The sequence below is a fragment of the Columba livia genome, chromosome 8 (assembly GCF_036013475.1).
Source record: "Columba livia isolate bColLiv1 breed racing homer chromosome 8, bColLiv1.pat.W.v2, whole genome shotgun sequence".
Taxonomy (NCBI): Eukaryota; Metazoa; Chordata; class Aves; order Columbiformes; family Columbidae; genus Columba; species Columba livia.
In genome coordinates this window covers 1,698,510-1,713,157 of record NC_088609.1, presented here as the reverse complement: position 1 = coordinate 1,713,157, position 14,648 = coordinate 1,698,510, and the positions used below count along the sequence as shown (strand labels likewise).

Below are 14,648 nucleotides of genomic sequence, written 5' to 3'. Positions count from 1 at the left end.
TAAAGCCAAAGAGGGCTGATACAGCTGCCATGGGGAAAGCAGATGAGGATCAATGGCACTTCCCGTGTAACAATTAGGAATCACAAAATAAAGCTTGTAGGCGGTAGGCTTAAAACAAACAAGACATTGTTAAGCTGTGGAAATCCCTAGCAAGGAGTGCTGTGGGTGCTAAAAATGTATACAGGTTCATTGAGTGTTATTACAGACAATCAACAGCTTTGGCTCTGTGATCCCCAAACAACTAATTGTTGGAAGCTGGGAGAATATTCAGGGGAAGTATGTGTACACGCTAATTCTATTGTTATATTCTTCCCAGGCATCTGCTTTTGGCCCCTGTCAGACACAAGACACTGCAGAGCACTGATATTGATCTGAGGTGATCTGCCTGCTCTTCTGAGACAAGACGTGGGAGAATCAGACCCACATGGCTCTTACCAAAACACAAAAGTGTCTGAAAACTACATCCAATCCACAGATTGTCTTTAGTTTCTGCCTGAGACACGTTCACACTTCATTGATCTGAACCTTGGACAAAGATGTTAGGGGTGAAAGTTTGTAGAGAAAAGGAAGGTGAAGTGAGGTCCCCATACACCAGTGACAGGCCCAGGAAGGTGAGGAGATGCGGGATCTGTCTCCTGTGACTTTCATGCCTATTGTCCTCTTCTGGTTTCTAACAATAGAGATGCAGCTGTCCCTACTGGAGAGATTAATTTTGCTCTCTCTACTCATTCAGCCAGCTATTTTTCATGAAACTCATAGCAATGTAATATCTCTGAGACCTTCATCACTGTCAAATTCAGTTGCAATTGGTCAAGCAGCTGAGACAGACAGACACATACACAGAAAGACACCAGTTTCTTTACTGGCTTTCCTAAAAGTTGTCTCTGATTCCCTTTCAGGATGTTGGTATTTGGGACTAAAGAAGTAGTAGTAAAAAAATAACTTCTGCTCCTGCCGTAGAATTTACTTTAATCACGAAAAAGCCCTGCTGAGCCTTTGGGTGGCAAAATAGAAAAGAAAAAATGAATAGTTTAGGTGAAAGACAGCACCAAGTCACAAAAAGCAGGGACTGGGTGTGTCTGATTAATGAGACACCATATGCAAAAAATCAGGCGAGATGGCAGAAAGGCATGGGGTAGATCTAACAACCTAAAACTGTGAGGATACAGGCACAAGATGGGCAGGAGACTCGGCCAGAAATGAAGAGACAACAGACAAGAAGAAAAAGATGACAAACATGGAGACACAGGAAAGCAGAGACCTATGAAAGAGACACTGCAAGTTTTCTATTTACTGCTTTTTAAGAAACACCTCATTCTGAATGGCGTTCTTCTGTTTCATTCACATTGGCATTCGGGAAAGCTCCAAAGCACCGCTCTAGTTAAACCCTCCCCAACCTAAATCTTCAACCCACAGACATTACTCTTCAGTCACATTAACCACTCCCCTCAGACATTTCCAGCAAATTGTTAATATATTTTAAACCCTGCTCTCCGTTGCCTTTCAGATTAGCCTTGCCCTTTCCTTTGCACTTAAGTTTAGCAAGTGTTACTAATAGGAATTTAACATTTACAAAAGAATTATTTTAACTACGGGTCTAATAGCATTTGTGTGGTGTTCTCAGCAGCCCAAAGCCCCACTATCAGTTCCATATGCTTAGTTTTGTCTAAGTTGCTTACAAGACAAAGGAAAAATACAACTTCATAGAAAAGCCAGCTCACAAGAGAGGCATTCAGAACCTAGAAAACCAGTTCCAAGAGGGACAGCAGTGCCTGGAGGGAGTTTTCCCCCTTGTTCACATTAGCCACAACTCTCCAATTGCTCATATAATCAACTTCACCTCTAAGCCACCCAGCAAAAACATCATGCTTAGTCTAAGTTATTGTCTTCTGTGTGTAAAAGAGAAACTAATAGAAAAATATAACTGTTTTTATTATTAGTTGGTAAATTTTATGATTCTTTACACCACCATCAAAAGCATTTGGAATTGGAGAGTTTTGCACTTGCAGGTCACTGATTTAGCTGATCTAATAGCAACTGTTAAGTCATTGATAGCTTGAATAGAAAGCACTGGTGAGGATTTCAATCAGTAAAACCTCAGTGAAAGTTGGCGACAGAACGCAATGCCTCAACAGAAACCCCAAAGGCTGCATTGCATATAAAGTAATTTTCTAGCTGGGCTCCCTTGTGTTGGCTGGGTTGTAAGGATCAGTGTTCTCATGTCACTGGGCACAGCCCTACCTGGCCAAGGAGAACGTGCTCCACCAGCACTGAAGGCAGCTGGCGGAACGCAGGGATGGTATCTGAACACGTACCTCTGTAAGATGCTACCACCGTCCACAAGGTCCCTGTTCCTGAATAAGGCTGTGTATTGACCACTCTCAAGTCAGCCTGTGCAAATTCCCCAGTCCGGGCTCATAGCTACTCAAGTTTTTCTGCTCTTCAAAGAAGCCAAGCTCCTGCATTTATGTCTAAAACTGACTTGAGAGCATTTCTAGGCTTCTGGGTTTGGATATGCACCCAGCTTACATTCTGTCCCACAATAACCATCTCTTCTCTTCCCTGTACTTTAGTATCCCTGGGAAAGAAACCTGGGTACACAAGATGAAGGAAATTAATCTCCACAGTCATGGAGTCCTCCTTTAACATGTTCAGGACAACAAAACTCTGGAGTTAACCATGGTTCTCAGTCTAACTTGTGCCTTAAACTCTGATAGAATGTGTTGGCTCTCAGTATATCTGATACTTCATTCCCCTCAAGATGAGATCCCCAGCTTACAAACTTCCTTTTACTTCTGCTTAAAACAGGGCCACGAGTCTGACCTACTCTCCCTCCTTCCCCACCGAAAGCCATGTGAATGCACCTGGGCATGCAGAGAAATGAAGTGGGTACTCAGGATGGCTGCAGCAGTTAACAGTGAGACCGTTGTGCTGCTCACGTGCGTGGTATTCGATACCTGGCTCCTAGCCGAAAGGTAACTGGAATCATACGGTTAAATCCCCAGGAAATACTTTGAAGATGCCTTCCAAGACCTATATTTTACATTTCAGTTAAAAAAACCCCACCTTTATAATAACACTTTGCTCTTTTATAGCATCTTTCATCTGAGGCTATCAAAGCACTTTGGGATGCAAGTTGCTAAGAAATCCATTACAAAAATTACAGATATTCCTAAATTGACTGTAGTCACTTGCCTTAATTTCCATTTCTTTACTGATACTCCCTGACGGTGTCTGCACAGATTGATGCAGTCAGTGCTACAGGCAACTAGATAAACAACTCTACATACAAATACACACAAATACACACTCTCCCCCACAAACACACTGTTTTTCTACAGCACTGCCCACTGTATTGAACTCTGAGGGAAAGCGGTGTGCCTACTGCAGCATCATACACGGCTTTGTGCTCTCATTCCACTGCACTTCATTAAACAGATTTTCACTGTTTCTTAATTTTCTTTGAGCAAGTCCCCCTGTATATAGCCAATATGAACAAACGCACAGATTCCTTCTGGGTATGAGCCAACAGCTGCAACCCTGAAAAATATCAGCTCCTTATATCATTAACTGAGTTTCCATGGTGCCCTGGGGCAGAGATATTGATGCTTGACAGCATTATCACTATAAAGTAACTTTACAACTCTATAATTTAACTCTGTGCTTCCAGTAATATTAAGAGCATTTGAAATTGTGGCTGTAAACCTTGACACTGTCACACAGACTGGGGAGTTGAAAGAGGGTTTTGTTTTCTGTCCTCAAAGCCCAAAACATGGTACTGAGAAATAACCAAATGCTGGAGAGAAGATGTGAAAGGAGGTCACTCTTCAGAAAGCCTGCAGGATCAGGATTAACGCCACTTTTTGCAACACACAGAAAGGGACCTTTTTCTAGGAGTTTAGCAGAAAGAGGATGAAGATGTAGACCTCTGGAGGTCTTTTCCTGACTATGTGCCCGATTTATTCTGAAATCATCTTGGCAACAAGCTCTAACTCAATTTCAAACATAAGCCACGCTGGATAACCTCTGCAGAGCTCCCAGCTTTATCAGCACAGCCTTTCATACCTCATTGGCCTCGGTAGTAATGTTGCCCTCATTGGGTGGGAATGAACCTGCAAGGGCCATAACCTGGCTCATGAGGATCATCTGTTACAGACATCACTAACAGAGCTAGGATGATCAGAACATGCAGCTGCCAAAAAAAGAAGTTTATAAAAGCCCAAAATAATGAAACACATTTGCCCCAGAGGACTGGCAGGTCCATGGAGCTCTACAAGTTAGAGATGTTTTTACTGGAATTGTAGTTTGCATACAGATTTCTTGTCCCCAGGACAGGCATTTACTGAGATCCACGTACTCTTTAGAAGGAATCTGGATATAAGCAAACGACTGTTCCCTCCAGGGGGTTTAATTCCTCAAGTCCCCGGTCAAGCAGCAGGTTGATATTCTGCTTGAACTTGAGAATAAGAGTGAACGCAGCAGTCCCAAGTGTGCCAAGAGTCCAAGCTCCTCTTAGGCACCTGAAAAGACTCTGTTCAATCCACGCTTTCATTCTGTGGCTGTAGCCACATAAATACATTTTTAATGTCCATAAACAGGAGAGCTCAGCAGCACAACTGAGCCCTGTTTTAGAGATGCAAAGCTTCCAACTGAATGCCCTCAGTGAGATGGAAAATAGCAAGTGATATCTTTGCAAGTTGGTTCAGCTATACTGTTTTAAGCTATTGAGATAATGTCTCAGCTGTTTGTAATGGAAAAGACCTGCCTTGGGATAATAGTAGTAATGTCTCTTTTTTCTGTGCTCTTCACCTATGGCTTCCAAATTTTGTTTTGTTTTGGTTGATTGGTTTTGTTTTTTTTTTTTTTTTTACAAAAGAAGTTTCATTAAATTTGTTCTTTATATTGAGGACATTGAATCAAAGAGTGATGTGGTATGCTTAGAAAAGCTGTACAAAGGAGAACTGTTCCACCAGACCCTCAGTCCAGGCTTCCAGCATCCTGTCCCACTCAGAAGTGATTCCAACAAGTAAAGCCACACACACAAAGGACTAGATGCCCATCTTTGGATAAGGACCTTCCCCACCTGGAGGAGTCTTAGAATTAAGATTACAGTACATAAAAAAGCCATGATAATTGTGGTGTCCACCCATCTGGATGATTATTCTCCCTTACAGCTACCTGGCGACAACCACACCAGTTCTTGCCTGGTCTCCACTATTTGTATCATCCTACCTCATGGCCAGTCTTCAGAAGAGTAAAACCTACTATACTCTCTTATGGGCTGCCTGCTGTGCAGCTGGGGTCTGGTTCAAATGCTCTAAAAAATGAACCACCGATGGATTTTAAACCTGTTGATGTGAGGCTCCTTTCCTGGCCACTCTCAGGTCAGGCTGTGACAGCTGTGGTGGAAAACAATTCAGGGTGTGCTGTCAGAGCAGCTCAGCATCCTGCAGCTGGGGGTTCATCCTTCTCCCCCTCTTTTATCCATAGTTCCCTGCCCAGCTCCAAGGGTCCTGTGTATGCAGGCAGCTCAGCTGCTGGTGGGGAATGTTACACAGCACTTTACATGCCTTGTGTCATAAGCCCTGTAAATGCCTAGTAAAACATGGTATTTAACGGAAGCGTATCAGCTCATTTTAAAGCTTCTTTGCCTGGTGCTGAGCAAATTGTTGCTGCGCCGCCTTTTTAATCAGTTACCACCAAACGTGCGCGTGTGAGAAGGGTTTTAAACATTTCTCTGTCCACTTCCAGGCAACTAACTGACAAGCCTACAATCCTCTTATTATGCCTTCGAAACAGAGTTCATTCACTGTTATCTACAGCACATGTTATCATAGAGTGTTCTGCAGAGCCAGCCTTACAGAACACATTCCTAACGTTTCGCATACCACAGGTACATATCAGTTAGATACAGACCTACCGGGCACACACGTAGCTCCGAAGGAATGTATAAGAGGACACTGAGGAAGTTACACCTCGTGCAGCGCTTTGTTTGCTGGCGGAAACACAAGAGACACTCCAGCAGCAACCATTACTGATATGGTGCTAATTGAGGCCTGAGACATTCACACAACCATGTTAACTCTCTGTGTTAGAAGAGGCCAGAAATCCAACACTCCACAGGATGCTGTTGTCCCACCATATACCTCCCAAACATATACCCCCGGCATAGACTGGAGGATGATCCTTCACTCCTGGATTTCATTTAAACAGTGCAGCCTCCGGGGCAAATTTGTTTTTATAGAACATACCAGGTATAATCCTCTAAATTCTGAATCTTTGAGGTATTTAATTTAGGAGACTACATTCAGTCATACAAACTGACCTAATTTGGAACAGATTTCCACTTTTAATGATACCTTCCTTTGCTTTATTTAGATTTTCTCACTGAAAAACCTTACTGTCCGCACTAACAACACTGGAATTCGGATAACACTTATCAGCCTGCAAGTCTGTCTCCCATTTTCACGCGTGTAAGGTAACCATTTCTCTCAATAGTTACAAAGTGTGTTTCAATCACACAAGTCTGAACAAAATGCAAAATCTTACCCAATGTAGAAATATATTTGTTACAGGCTCACATAGAGGTTTGCGTAGATCATACAGTTAGCATGTGAACCGTGAGGATCGTGGAGAGATTAAAACAACAACAAACACACCAAAGAAACCCCCCACAACAACCACCACCAAACCTAACCCACTTACAAAATGGCATGAAAGCAGGTAGTGCTATGATCCTATTTGCAAGCAATGCTGTAAAGGACGCAAGCTGACAGGTAGAATTACACACCAGCAGTGCAAACAGAGGACTGTTCAGAGTTTGTTCAGTTTTCTTACTTGTCACCAGGAACAACATGAGGCTGAATTAATATTTCCGTAGAACCTGAAGATTCGTGTTGGTCTCTACATGGAGCCAGTATGGCTGGTTTCTGAATGTGGGCTGTGAACTGCTTTGCAGTCTCTGTTCAAGGCCATGGGTTCCCTGAATTTGAGGCTGAGCCTCAATCTGTGCTTCTTAATCCAACACAAGGAGCTCTGAGCAATTCCAGCCTCCCTGGTCCTGTTTCTATTAAGAACAAAACAAAATAGCCTGCAACCCAATAACATCACCGTGGGATGAACAAAGTCCTAAGAAATACATATTTGAAGGCAGATTTCTGGAATACTTGCCCTAGCAGTTCACGGGTTTGGACTCACTGTATTTTCCTCATTTATTTGCTTGACTTGCTGCCTCTGCATGTAGCTGGATAGGTAATAGCAGCACGCCCGTCCTTGGAGGCCAATACGAACTGACTGGCTGTGTCTTTGGTTCAGGTCCATTAAAAAATCTGAGCATTAATTAATCACTGACTTGCAAATAGCTTGAAAGAGCTGTGCAGGCTAAATTGGAACTCTCTGCAATTGTTTTGCTCCTGGTCACAGGCACTTCAGTGATGTGAAACTTCTCCCTTGCCAGGATGGGATGTGTGTAAATCCAGCCTCTCCTGTGTTGGCGCAGACCAGCCTAGAGACTGCTCCAAGCAGCTCCATTTCTTTCTCTAACTAGCAAACTGCACACGTGAGGAAGAGCTGCCATAAGCGGCACTCATGATAGAATCCCTCCGTTCAAAAGGAAATAATAAAACCTAGCAGTGCAAAATGCCAGCGGAACGTATTACAGTGGCAAAGAGCCTTCCCTGCTTGCTGCCTGCCAGGCCAGGCAAGAACAGCTTCTCCTCCCTTTTTGCTCAGCTGGGTGAAGCTGTAACCGCAGAAATCAAGCTGCTGCTTGAGCTTTCCCTGCATCACCACCAAGAAGGATATCTGTGATCTGGGGCCTGTTTGCCGGGCTCCAGCTGCTGAGGGTCACCGTGGATGAACTGGGAACGATGCAGCCCTGTCTGCAGAAGGCAAGCCGGGCAAATAGATAGAGACATGAGACCCCACACCCCAAACCTCTGTAATGTGAAGAACAAACCAAAAATCTCGATGGAAAAGGAAACTATGCCAGCAAGACCTAAAAGTCATGAAGAAAAACATATCCAAGGGAATCATGATCTCATTTGTATAGGGAGTCTTTTCACTCCTCACTGCAAAAACTGTTCCCGATAAATAAGGAAGAGAAATTAGCAATTGTCGGTACAACAAGGACCGAGTGAGGAGGAGAATTAAACGTGAAACTAAGGCTCATGTTCTTAAAATGCCAAAATATAAGTACCTAAACCTAACAGTAATAACAGTTTTTTTCCTCAGTGGAAAGATGTATTGCATATGTGTATGTTGCAAGAAGCTATTCCTTGGAAATAGTTAACCGTATTGGCCAAAAAAGAGCTTGTATTCCAAATGCTCACGTCACATAAGTCACCTTAATATATTCATCTCCCTCCTTCCCCAAAATATGACTTTCAGTGGAAAAGCCAAAGCAAAAGAACCCAAATGATTGAGAATTACATTCCCTGACCCCCATTTCTTGTTCCCACACAGTTTAAACTTACACATGGATGGTGAAGAATTGTGTCTCATATGAAAATCTTCCCCTCACTGCCCTAAAGCTGTAAACCTTCCCCATCTTCCAAAATGCATGGAGAGGTAAATAGGCAATCACAGCTAATCTTTCCCACTCTGCAGCATTTCTAAACCTGTGGAAATTTCAAAGGCGACCAAGATAGAACGACAAAATGAAACAACACACCCAAGCTTGATGTATGGGCACCAGTTATTTGATTGAGCATGGTGACAAAAAGAAAAACATAAAAACAGATTATAAGAGCAGTCAGAACAATGCTACAAACTGTTGATACATTGAGATAGCCAGACAGATATGTGTTTTTTTGAGGAATGAGACACTGCTTCTATCCGAGCACTCAAAAATGTGACTTGGCTGGTGTTGTTTGCAGAGCTCGCTTTCCATTTCTTTGTCAACTGGTATTAAAGACCTGGCCCTGAGGCAGCTGCAGAACCTAATGGATCCTTTAGAGCCTTTTGGCTGCACTTCAAAAGCGGGGAAGACACTTCAACTCAGTACCACAGATGCACTTTCAACTTGCTATTAAAACAATAATACAAACACAGGGATAATGAGAGAATAAGGAGAGAAATGAAGAAAGAAATGGAAGATTGTGGAAGGGAATGGATCACAGGCTCTCCAGGACTAGTTTCTGTAACAAGTATGTGGGACAATCTCCTACAAGAGGGAAATGGCTTATTTGATCTAATACACCTTTCTTTTCTTGAATTTCCACAGTATGAAGAATCAATATGAGGGAAATGAAAGCATCAGGAGCAGATTCACATTTCCACTTGTGTGTTTGTATCTCAGCAAACTCTTATTGAGATAGAAGTATTTACCTTAAGTGCCCAGCTCAGGTGTGCTGCGAGAGGAGGAAGGATTTCAAAAGGATACATGCTTCTTCTGTGTAGGGGACGGTAGAAGTAGTTCCACCCAATATGTAGCTGTAGAATGAGACTTCCAGGGTGTAGCAGTAGGACGTATCATTTAATAGCCCACCAAGAAAGCGCCGGCCTGTCCCTGCTTTCACCGCATCTCTGTTGAACGACGTGCTGGACTGCAGGAGGAGGAACACAAAGATAGGAAGAGAGTTCACGAGTGGAGCAAGGGAAAGGTTGGGAAGGAGGCTGTTAAAATAGAGAACAATTAAATTCACATTGCCATTGGACTATATGAGACTGCATTGTTTTTTGAGCACGGCCTGGAGAGACCATTAATGGGAAAACAGTTCTGGCACAGCGACTATAAATAACGCCTTGCAGACTTTCACAAAATTAATCTCAGCTCACTAGTAACATCAGCTTTTCTCCTCCCCTTCTGGATAGCACCAAGAAATACGGTTACATGCACGAGTTTAAAGTGAACCTTCCAGACCCTCCTTTCTCAAAAGTTAAGCTGGACTATTTCTGGATATCGAGTTCCTGCTCTCTACTGCGTTCCCCTGTATCATAACCATTCTCACCCAGCCCTTATCCTGGACTCTTTTAAGCAAAGAAGTACAGTAGCATTTACATTCTAGTGAAACTTTCTTACCTAAGACATTTGACTGGTTCTTAAATTAGGTCACACAAATTTCCACTTCACTAACTTAAATGTTAACTGGGTGTTGCTCTCTGGGTGGAAAAATATACTGCGCAATTTTACAGCATTAGCAGCACAGTATAAAAGGTAGTATTTTGTGTTATTACTAAAGATCCGGCTTTAAGAACCCTACAGCTTTATGACTATTCATTTGAGGGGTGTAGGAGAGGACTTCAAGAATTTCTATAAATGAGTTTTGGCTCTGTTTTGAAGGCATGACATCTGGAGACCAAAGGGGAGCTCATGGTCAGGTTGACTGAAGTCTCAGGGTTTGTTCCTACCAACTAGACAAAAAAACGGATTCCGATTTCATTTGGGTTATCAGACTCTGTTCACGAACCTCATAACCATTAAACTGAGTTGATCTTGGCTTAGCACAAGTAGATCCAACTTGGGTCCGTTGCATAAAAGACCTTATTAACTCCTGATTTAAGACTTTTGCATTGCCAGTGAAACATAAAGAACCCTTAGCATCGCTTACTGTTCAGTCATTGTGCCCATGGTGAATTCTTTGAGCTAGCCAGAGTTCTCCTATTGAACCTTATGACTAGCATCTTGTCTTGCTAATACAATGTTGGTATTTATCAAGTCCAGCTCTTACCTAACCCAAAGAAAATAAGATTTGTTTCTTATTTAAAAAATGAGATGCAATGGTTCAAAATGTTGAACTTTTCCAGACCAAGAAAATCAGAGTAATACTGAAATAAGAAACAAATCTTGATGAATAGTGTATAGCAGAAGATACAAAGAATGGAAATACCTGTGGGTTTTTTAACATTCTGGATGTCTGGAAGTCTCTCTCATGTTAAAAAAAAAAAAAAAAGGAAGGTTTCCCAGGTTAATTAAAATAAGATGGAATTGGGTTTCTTATTAGCATTCTGTATAGGAGTTTCTAAATGCAACTTATTGTCTTTGTGGTAACATTTCAAATTTGTGGTAACAATTCAAATGAATGCCTGTGGTGGAAATTTCAATGCATCAAAGCATCAGCTGATGAGTATGTGTGTATGGAGCCAACTCAAAGGAGAGAGACAGCAAACGTGTCAGAATGTGGTATTATGGATTGTGAGCAGAAGCACCACTCACAGGGGGAAAAAGCTCATTCTGTGTCTGCATTTGGCACAGTGAAAACAAGAAAATGTTAGAGGAGTGATTCAGGGCAGACATTAGGGACAGAAGTACTCCCGTGATTAGGAGATTCAGTTACTGGTACGGAGTACGTATGAAGATTATGGAATCTCATCAACTATGTATAAGAACAAATGGGACAAATATCTACTGAGCATAGTTCGCATCTTTGGGACACAGTGTGGACTTGAGGTCCTTTTCAGTTCTATTTCCCATTATTTCAGCCAGGCTAGAGAAAGGTTATGAGTTGAATTCCTCATAGATGATTCTTGAGATAAATATTACATAATGTTTTCATCACTGTTCTTGGCATGGTGACCATGGATGACCATGCCAACAAAATTTGCTGATGACACACTGTGTAATGAATCATCATTGTGGAGAAAGCTCTGAATATCATACAAAAGGAAAAACCAGCAGTTGGATGAGTTTGAGGAGTGGAGTGACAGTAGCCAGATGAAACTCCGCTGCACAATGCCAGGTCATGTACTCAGGGCTTAATAAAAAACAATCTCTGCTATAAGCTGAAACCTCATCAGCTGGAAATAGATGAAGCCAGAGTCTGATGTATTACTTGACTGAAGTGACTTTTGCTTTCTGGCAGAAAATAGCTCAGAAGTTGGATCTAGTTATTGGCAAAATTATATTTGCCATATTTCAGAAGTGAAGCAGGAGTAGTTAAAATAATTCAAAGAAGGTTTTGTAAATGGCCAAAAAAGAAAACAAAATTTGGATATTTCCAAAGTTTGAATTTTTCTATTTTTTTTAATAGAAGAGTCCCAGTTTCAGCTGCGCAAAACTACTTGAAATGGTGATGGCATTAATGAAATCACCCATTCCTTTCTTTGCCAGGTAGTGCTGCACCTCCAGGAATTAAAATGTAATAAAAAAAAATATGAGCCTTCATTTAGGTGCATAAATGTAGATTTTGGAGATTAAGTTTGTCCTAATTTTGAAAAAAAATCTGATGGCATAGACCAACTTGACATCTTGAGTAAAAGTATAATCTCTGGTGTGACTCAAGAGGGTTGAAGTAGAGAAAACGTAACATAAACCCTTCAAATATGAGCACGTGTTTTGAAACAGCAGCTTGGGGTTGGCTATACATCAAATGCTATAAGCCAGAATGTGATCTGATGTTTCAGACAAAGAGAAGAGAAATAAAGACTGAAGAAAATGCAGCTGATGGCCAGGAAGGGCAGCAGGTACTTGCTTGAGTCCAACCTTCTACTCGGTGTTTTGAGTCAAGATAAATGGAGTGGAGAAATAAGCAGGTAAAACTGACTCCTCAGCAGAACTGATCTTGGCAGCTGATAACGCTGAAACAAAGGCTGTGAAAAGCCACGTGTGATCGTGGCAAAGAAAGAGCCTTGTGCATGCACATTTATTTAATTAAACTCTGATCTGGAGAAAAGGGGTGGCGGGGGGCAAGAGGCAGAAAGGAACACGGGTAAAGTTGTCTGCAAACGAGTCTCTTTCTGAGACAATCCGTTGCCCTAAAGCCCTTGCAAAGCTGAACGGAAGCCGTCATTAAGCAAAGGCACCGAACAGGCACAGCAGGAGAACAGCTAAACAAATATTTATTTCTCCAAGACCGAATCGCATGGGAGTGTCGACAGCAGCAGCAAAAATAAAACGTCTGGAGGGTGGAGGGAAACACCAAAGACTTTGAAGTTCTCAAACAGGGGTATTTGTGTAAAATCAACAGTAATTTGTTATTAAAACACACAGATACATTAAAGTTCACAGAAGGACTCTGCTTCCCAGCTTGTGTGAATATATTCAGTGAACAAATAGCTAGCTATGGGATTAGGAGGTGCCAAGCAACAAGAATCCAGTCTTAAAAGAGCAGAGTGGGGAGGGCAAAGAATTCCCCTGTTTCTGGTAGGAAGAAGCCCACCAGAAGACTACACCTGGATTCCACACGTTCTTGGGAGCCACAAGGTGTGCTGACCCTCCCTCTACATCTTGAGCATCAGTGGCAGCTTTCCCAAGCCTTCCTACAGATTTTCATTCCTCCCTTCCCCGGTCTGCTGAATAAGCTTCTGTATCACCAGTTTCCCCATTGGGAATGACAGTGGCTTTCCTCAGCAAATTCAAGCCCCTGGCAGCTAGATTACACCTCAGCAGCTCAGGCAGCTCCCATACGGCTGAGGGATGCTCTTGGTTTCTCAGCACTGCTCCATGGTCCTGCTGACAACCACTGGAATGCGTGCCCCGTGCAGTTCACAGTCCCAAAGCAGGGACAGGCAGCTTGCTGATTGCCTCTATGTGCCTGTATCAGTCTATCACATTAGTGGCTACTAAAGACAAAGAAGGAGAACAGCACATTTCTCACACATCTGAGAATTAATCTGCCCAAGTCCACCCTTTGGCATCCTGACAGACTTGGAATCTGAGTGGTTCTGCTCCGTGGGTTCTCCTCCTCAGTGTATGTGGGACTTCACAAAAGACTTGACTGGCTAAAGAAAACCTCAGGTTGCACAAAGGGTAAAATCAGCGGCAAAACCCTTTTCAGTGGAGGATGCCAAAATTGGCAGAGATGCCAAAATTGGCAGAGATGCCAAGCAGGCTCAGTGTCCAGTCAGTGAAGGATGGGAGCATCAGTTCTACCCTTCACTGACGGCAGGGCAGAAGGACAAGCTACAAAAGGGTACTTTCTTGTACAGGACTGTTTGGGGAATGAATCTTTGTCATCTTCTGAAATTGCTCAACACATTAGGGAGATAAAGGATCAAGGTATGGCCACAGTGCAAGTCAAACCTTGCCACACTCCTAGCATGAGAATCAGGGTATAGACTATACATCACTTGTGATCAATCTTAAGGTGTTTCTCCAACCCAGAAAGAAACGAGACACTGATGACACTAAGGTGGGAGGAGTGGCTGACACACCAGAAGGCTGTGCTGCCATCCAGTGGGACTGGACAGGCTGGAGAGTTGGGTGGGGAATAACCTGATGAATTTTAACAAGGGAAAGTGTAGAGTCCTGCATCTGGGCAGGAACAACCCCAGGTTCCAGTATAGGCTGGGGAATGACTTATTAGAGAGCACTGTAGGGGAAAGGGACCTGGGGGACAGCAGGGTGACCATGAGCCAGCACTGGGCCCTTGTGGCCAGGAAGGCAAATGGTACCTGGGGTGTATTACAAGGGGGGTGGTTAGTAGATCAGAGAGGTCCTCCTTCCCCTCTACTCCGCCCTGGTGAGACCACATCTGGAATATTGTGTCCAGTTGTGGCCCCTCAGTTCCAGAAGGACATGGAACTGCTGGAGAGAGTCCAGCGTAGGGCAACAAAGATGCTGAAGGGAGTGGAGCATCTCCCGTGTGAGGAAAGGCTGAGGGAGCTGGGGCTCTTTAGTTTGGAGAAGAGGAGGCTAAGGGAGGACCTTATTAATGTCTATAAGTATATAAAAGGTGAGTGCCATGAGGATGGAGCCAGGCTCTTCTGGG

At 43.0% G+C, this 14,648-nt stretch overlaps 1 protein-coding gene across 4 annotated transcripts in view; it reads right to left on the bottom strand.

The window, feature by feature from the left end:
• Window positions 1-14,648, bottom strand: part of LOC102088218 (BEN domain-containing protein 5) — an 889,197-nt gene that overhangs the window by 75,367 nt on the left and 799,182 nt on the right. For all 4 annotated transcript variants that reach the window (XM_065071427.1, XM_065071429.1, XM_065071428.1 and 1 more), the window contains one exon: window positions 9,383-9,545. In XM_065071427.1, the coding sequence (XP_064927499.1) occupies window positions 9,383-9,545 (163 nt within the window). The remainder of the gene's footprint in view (window positions 1-9,382; window positions 9,546-14,648) is intronic.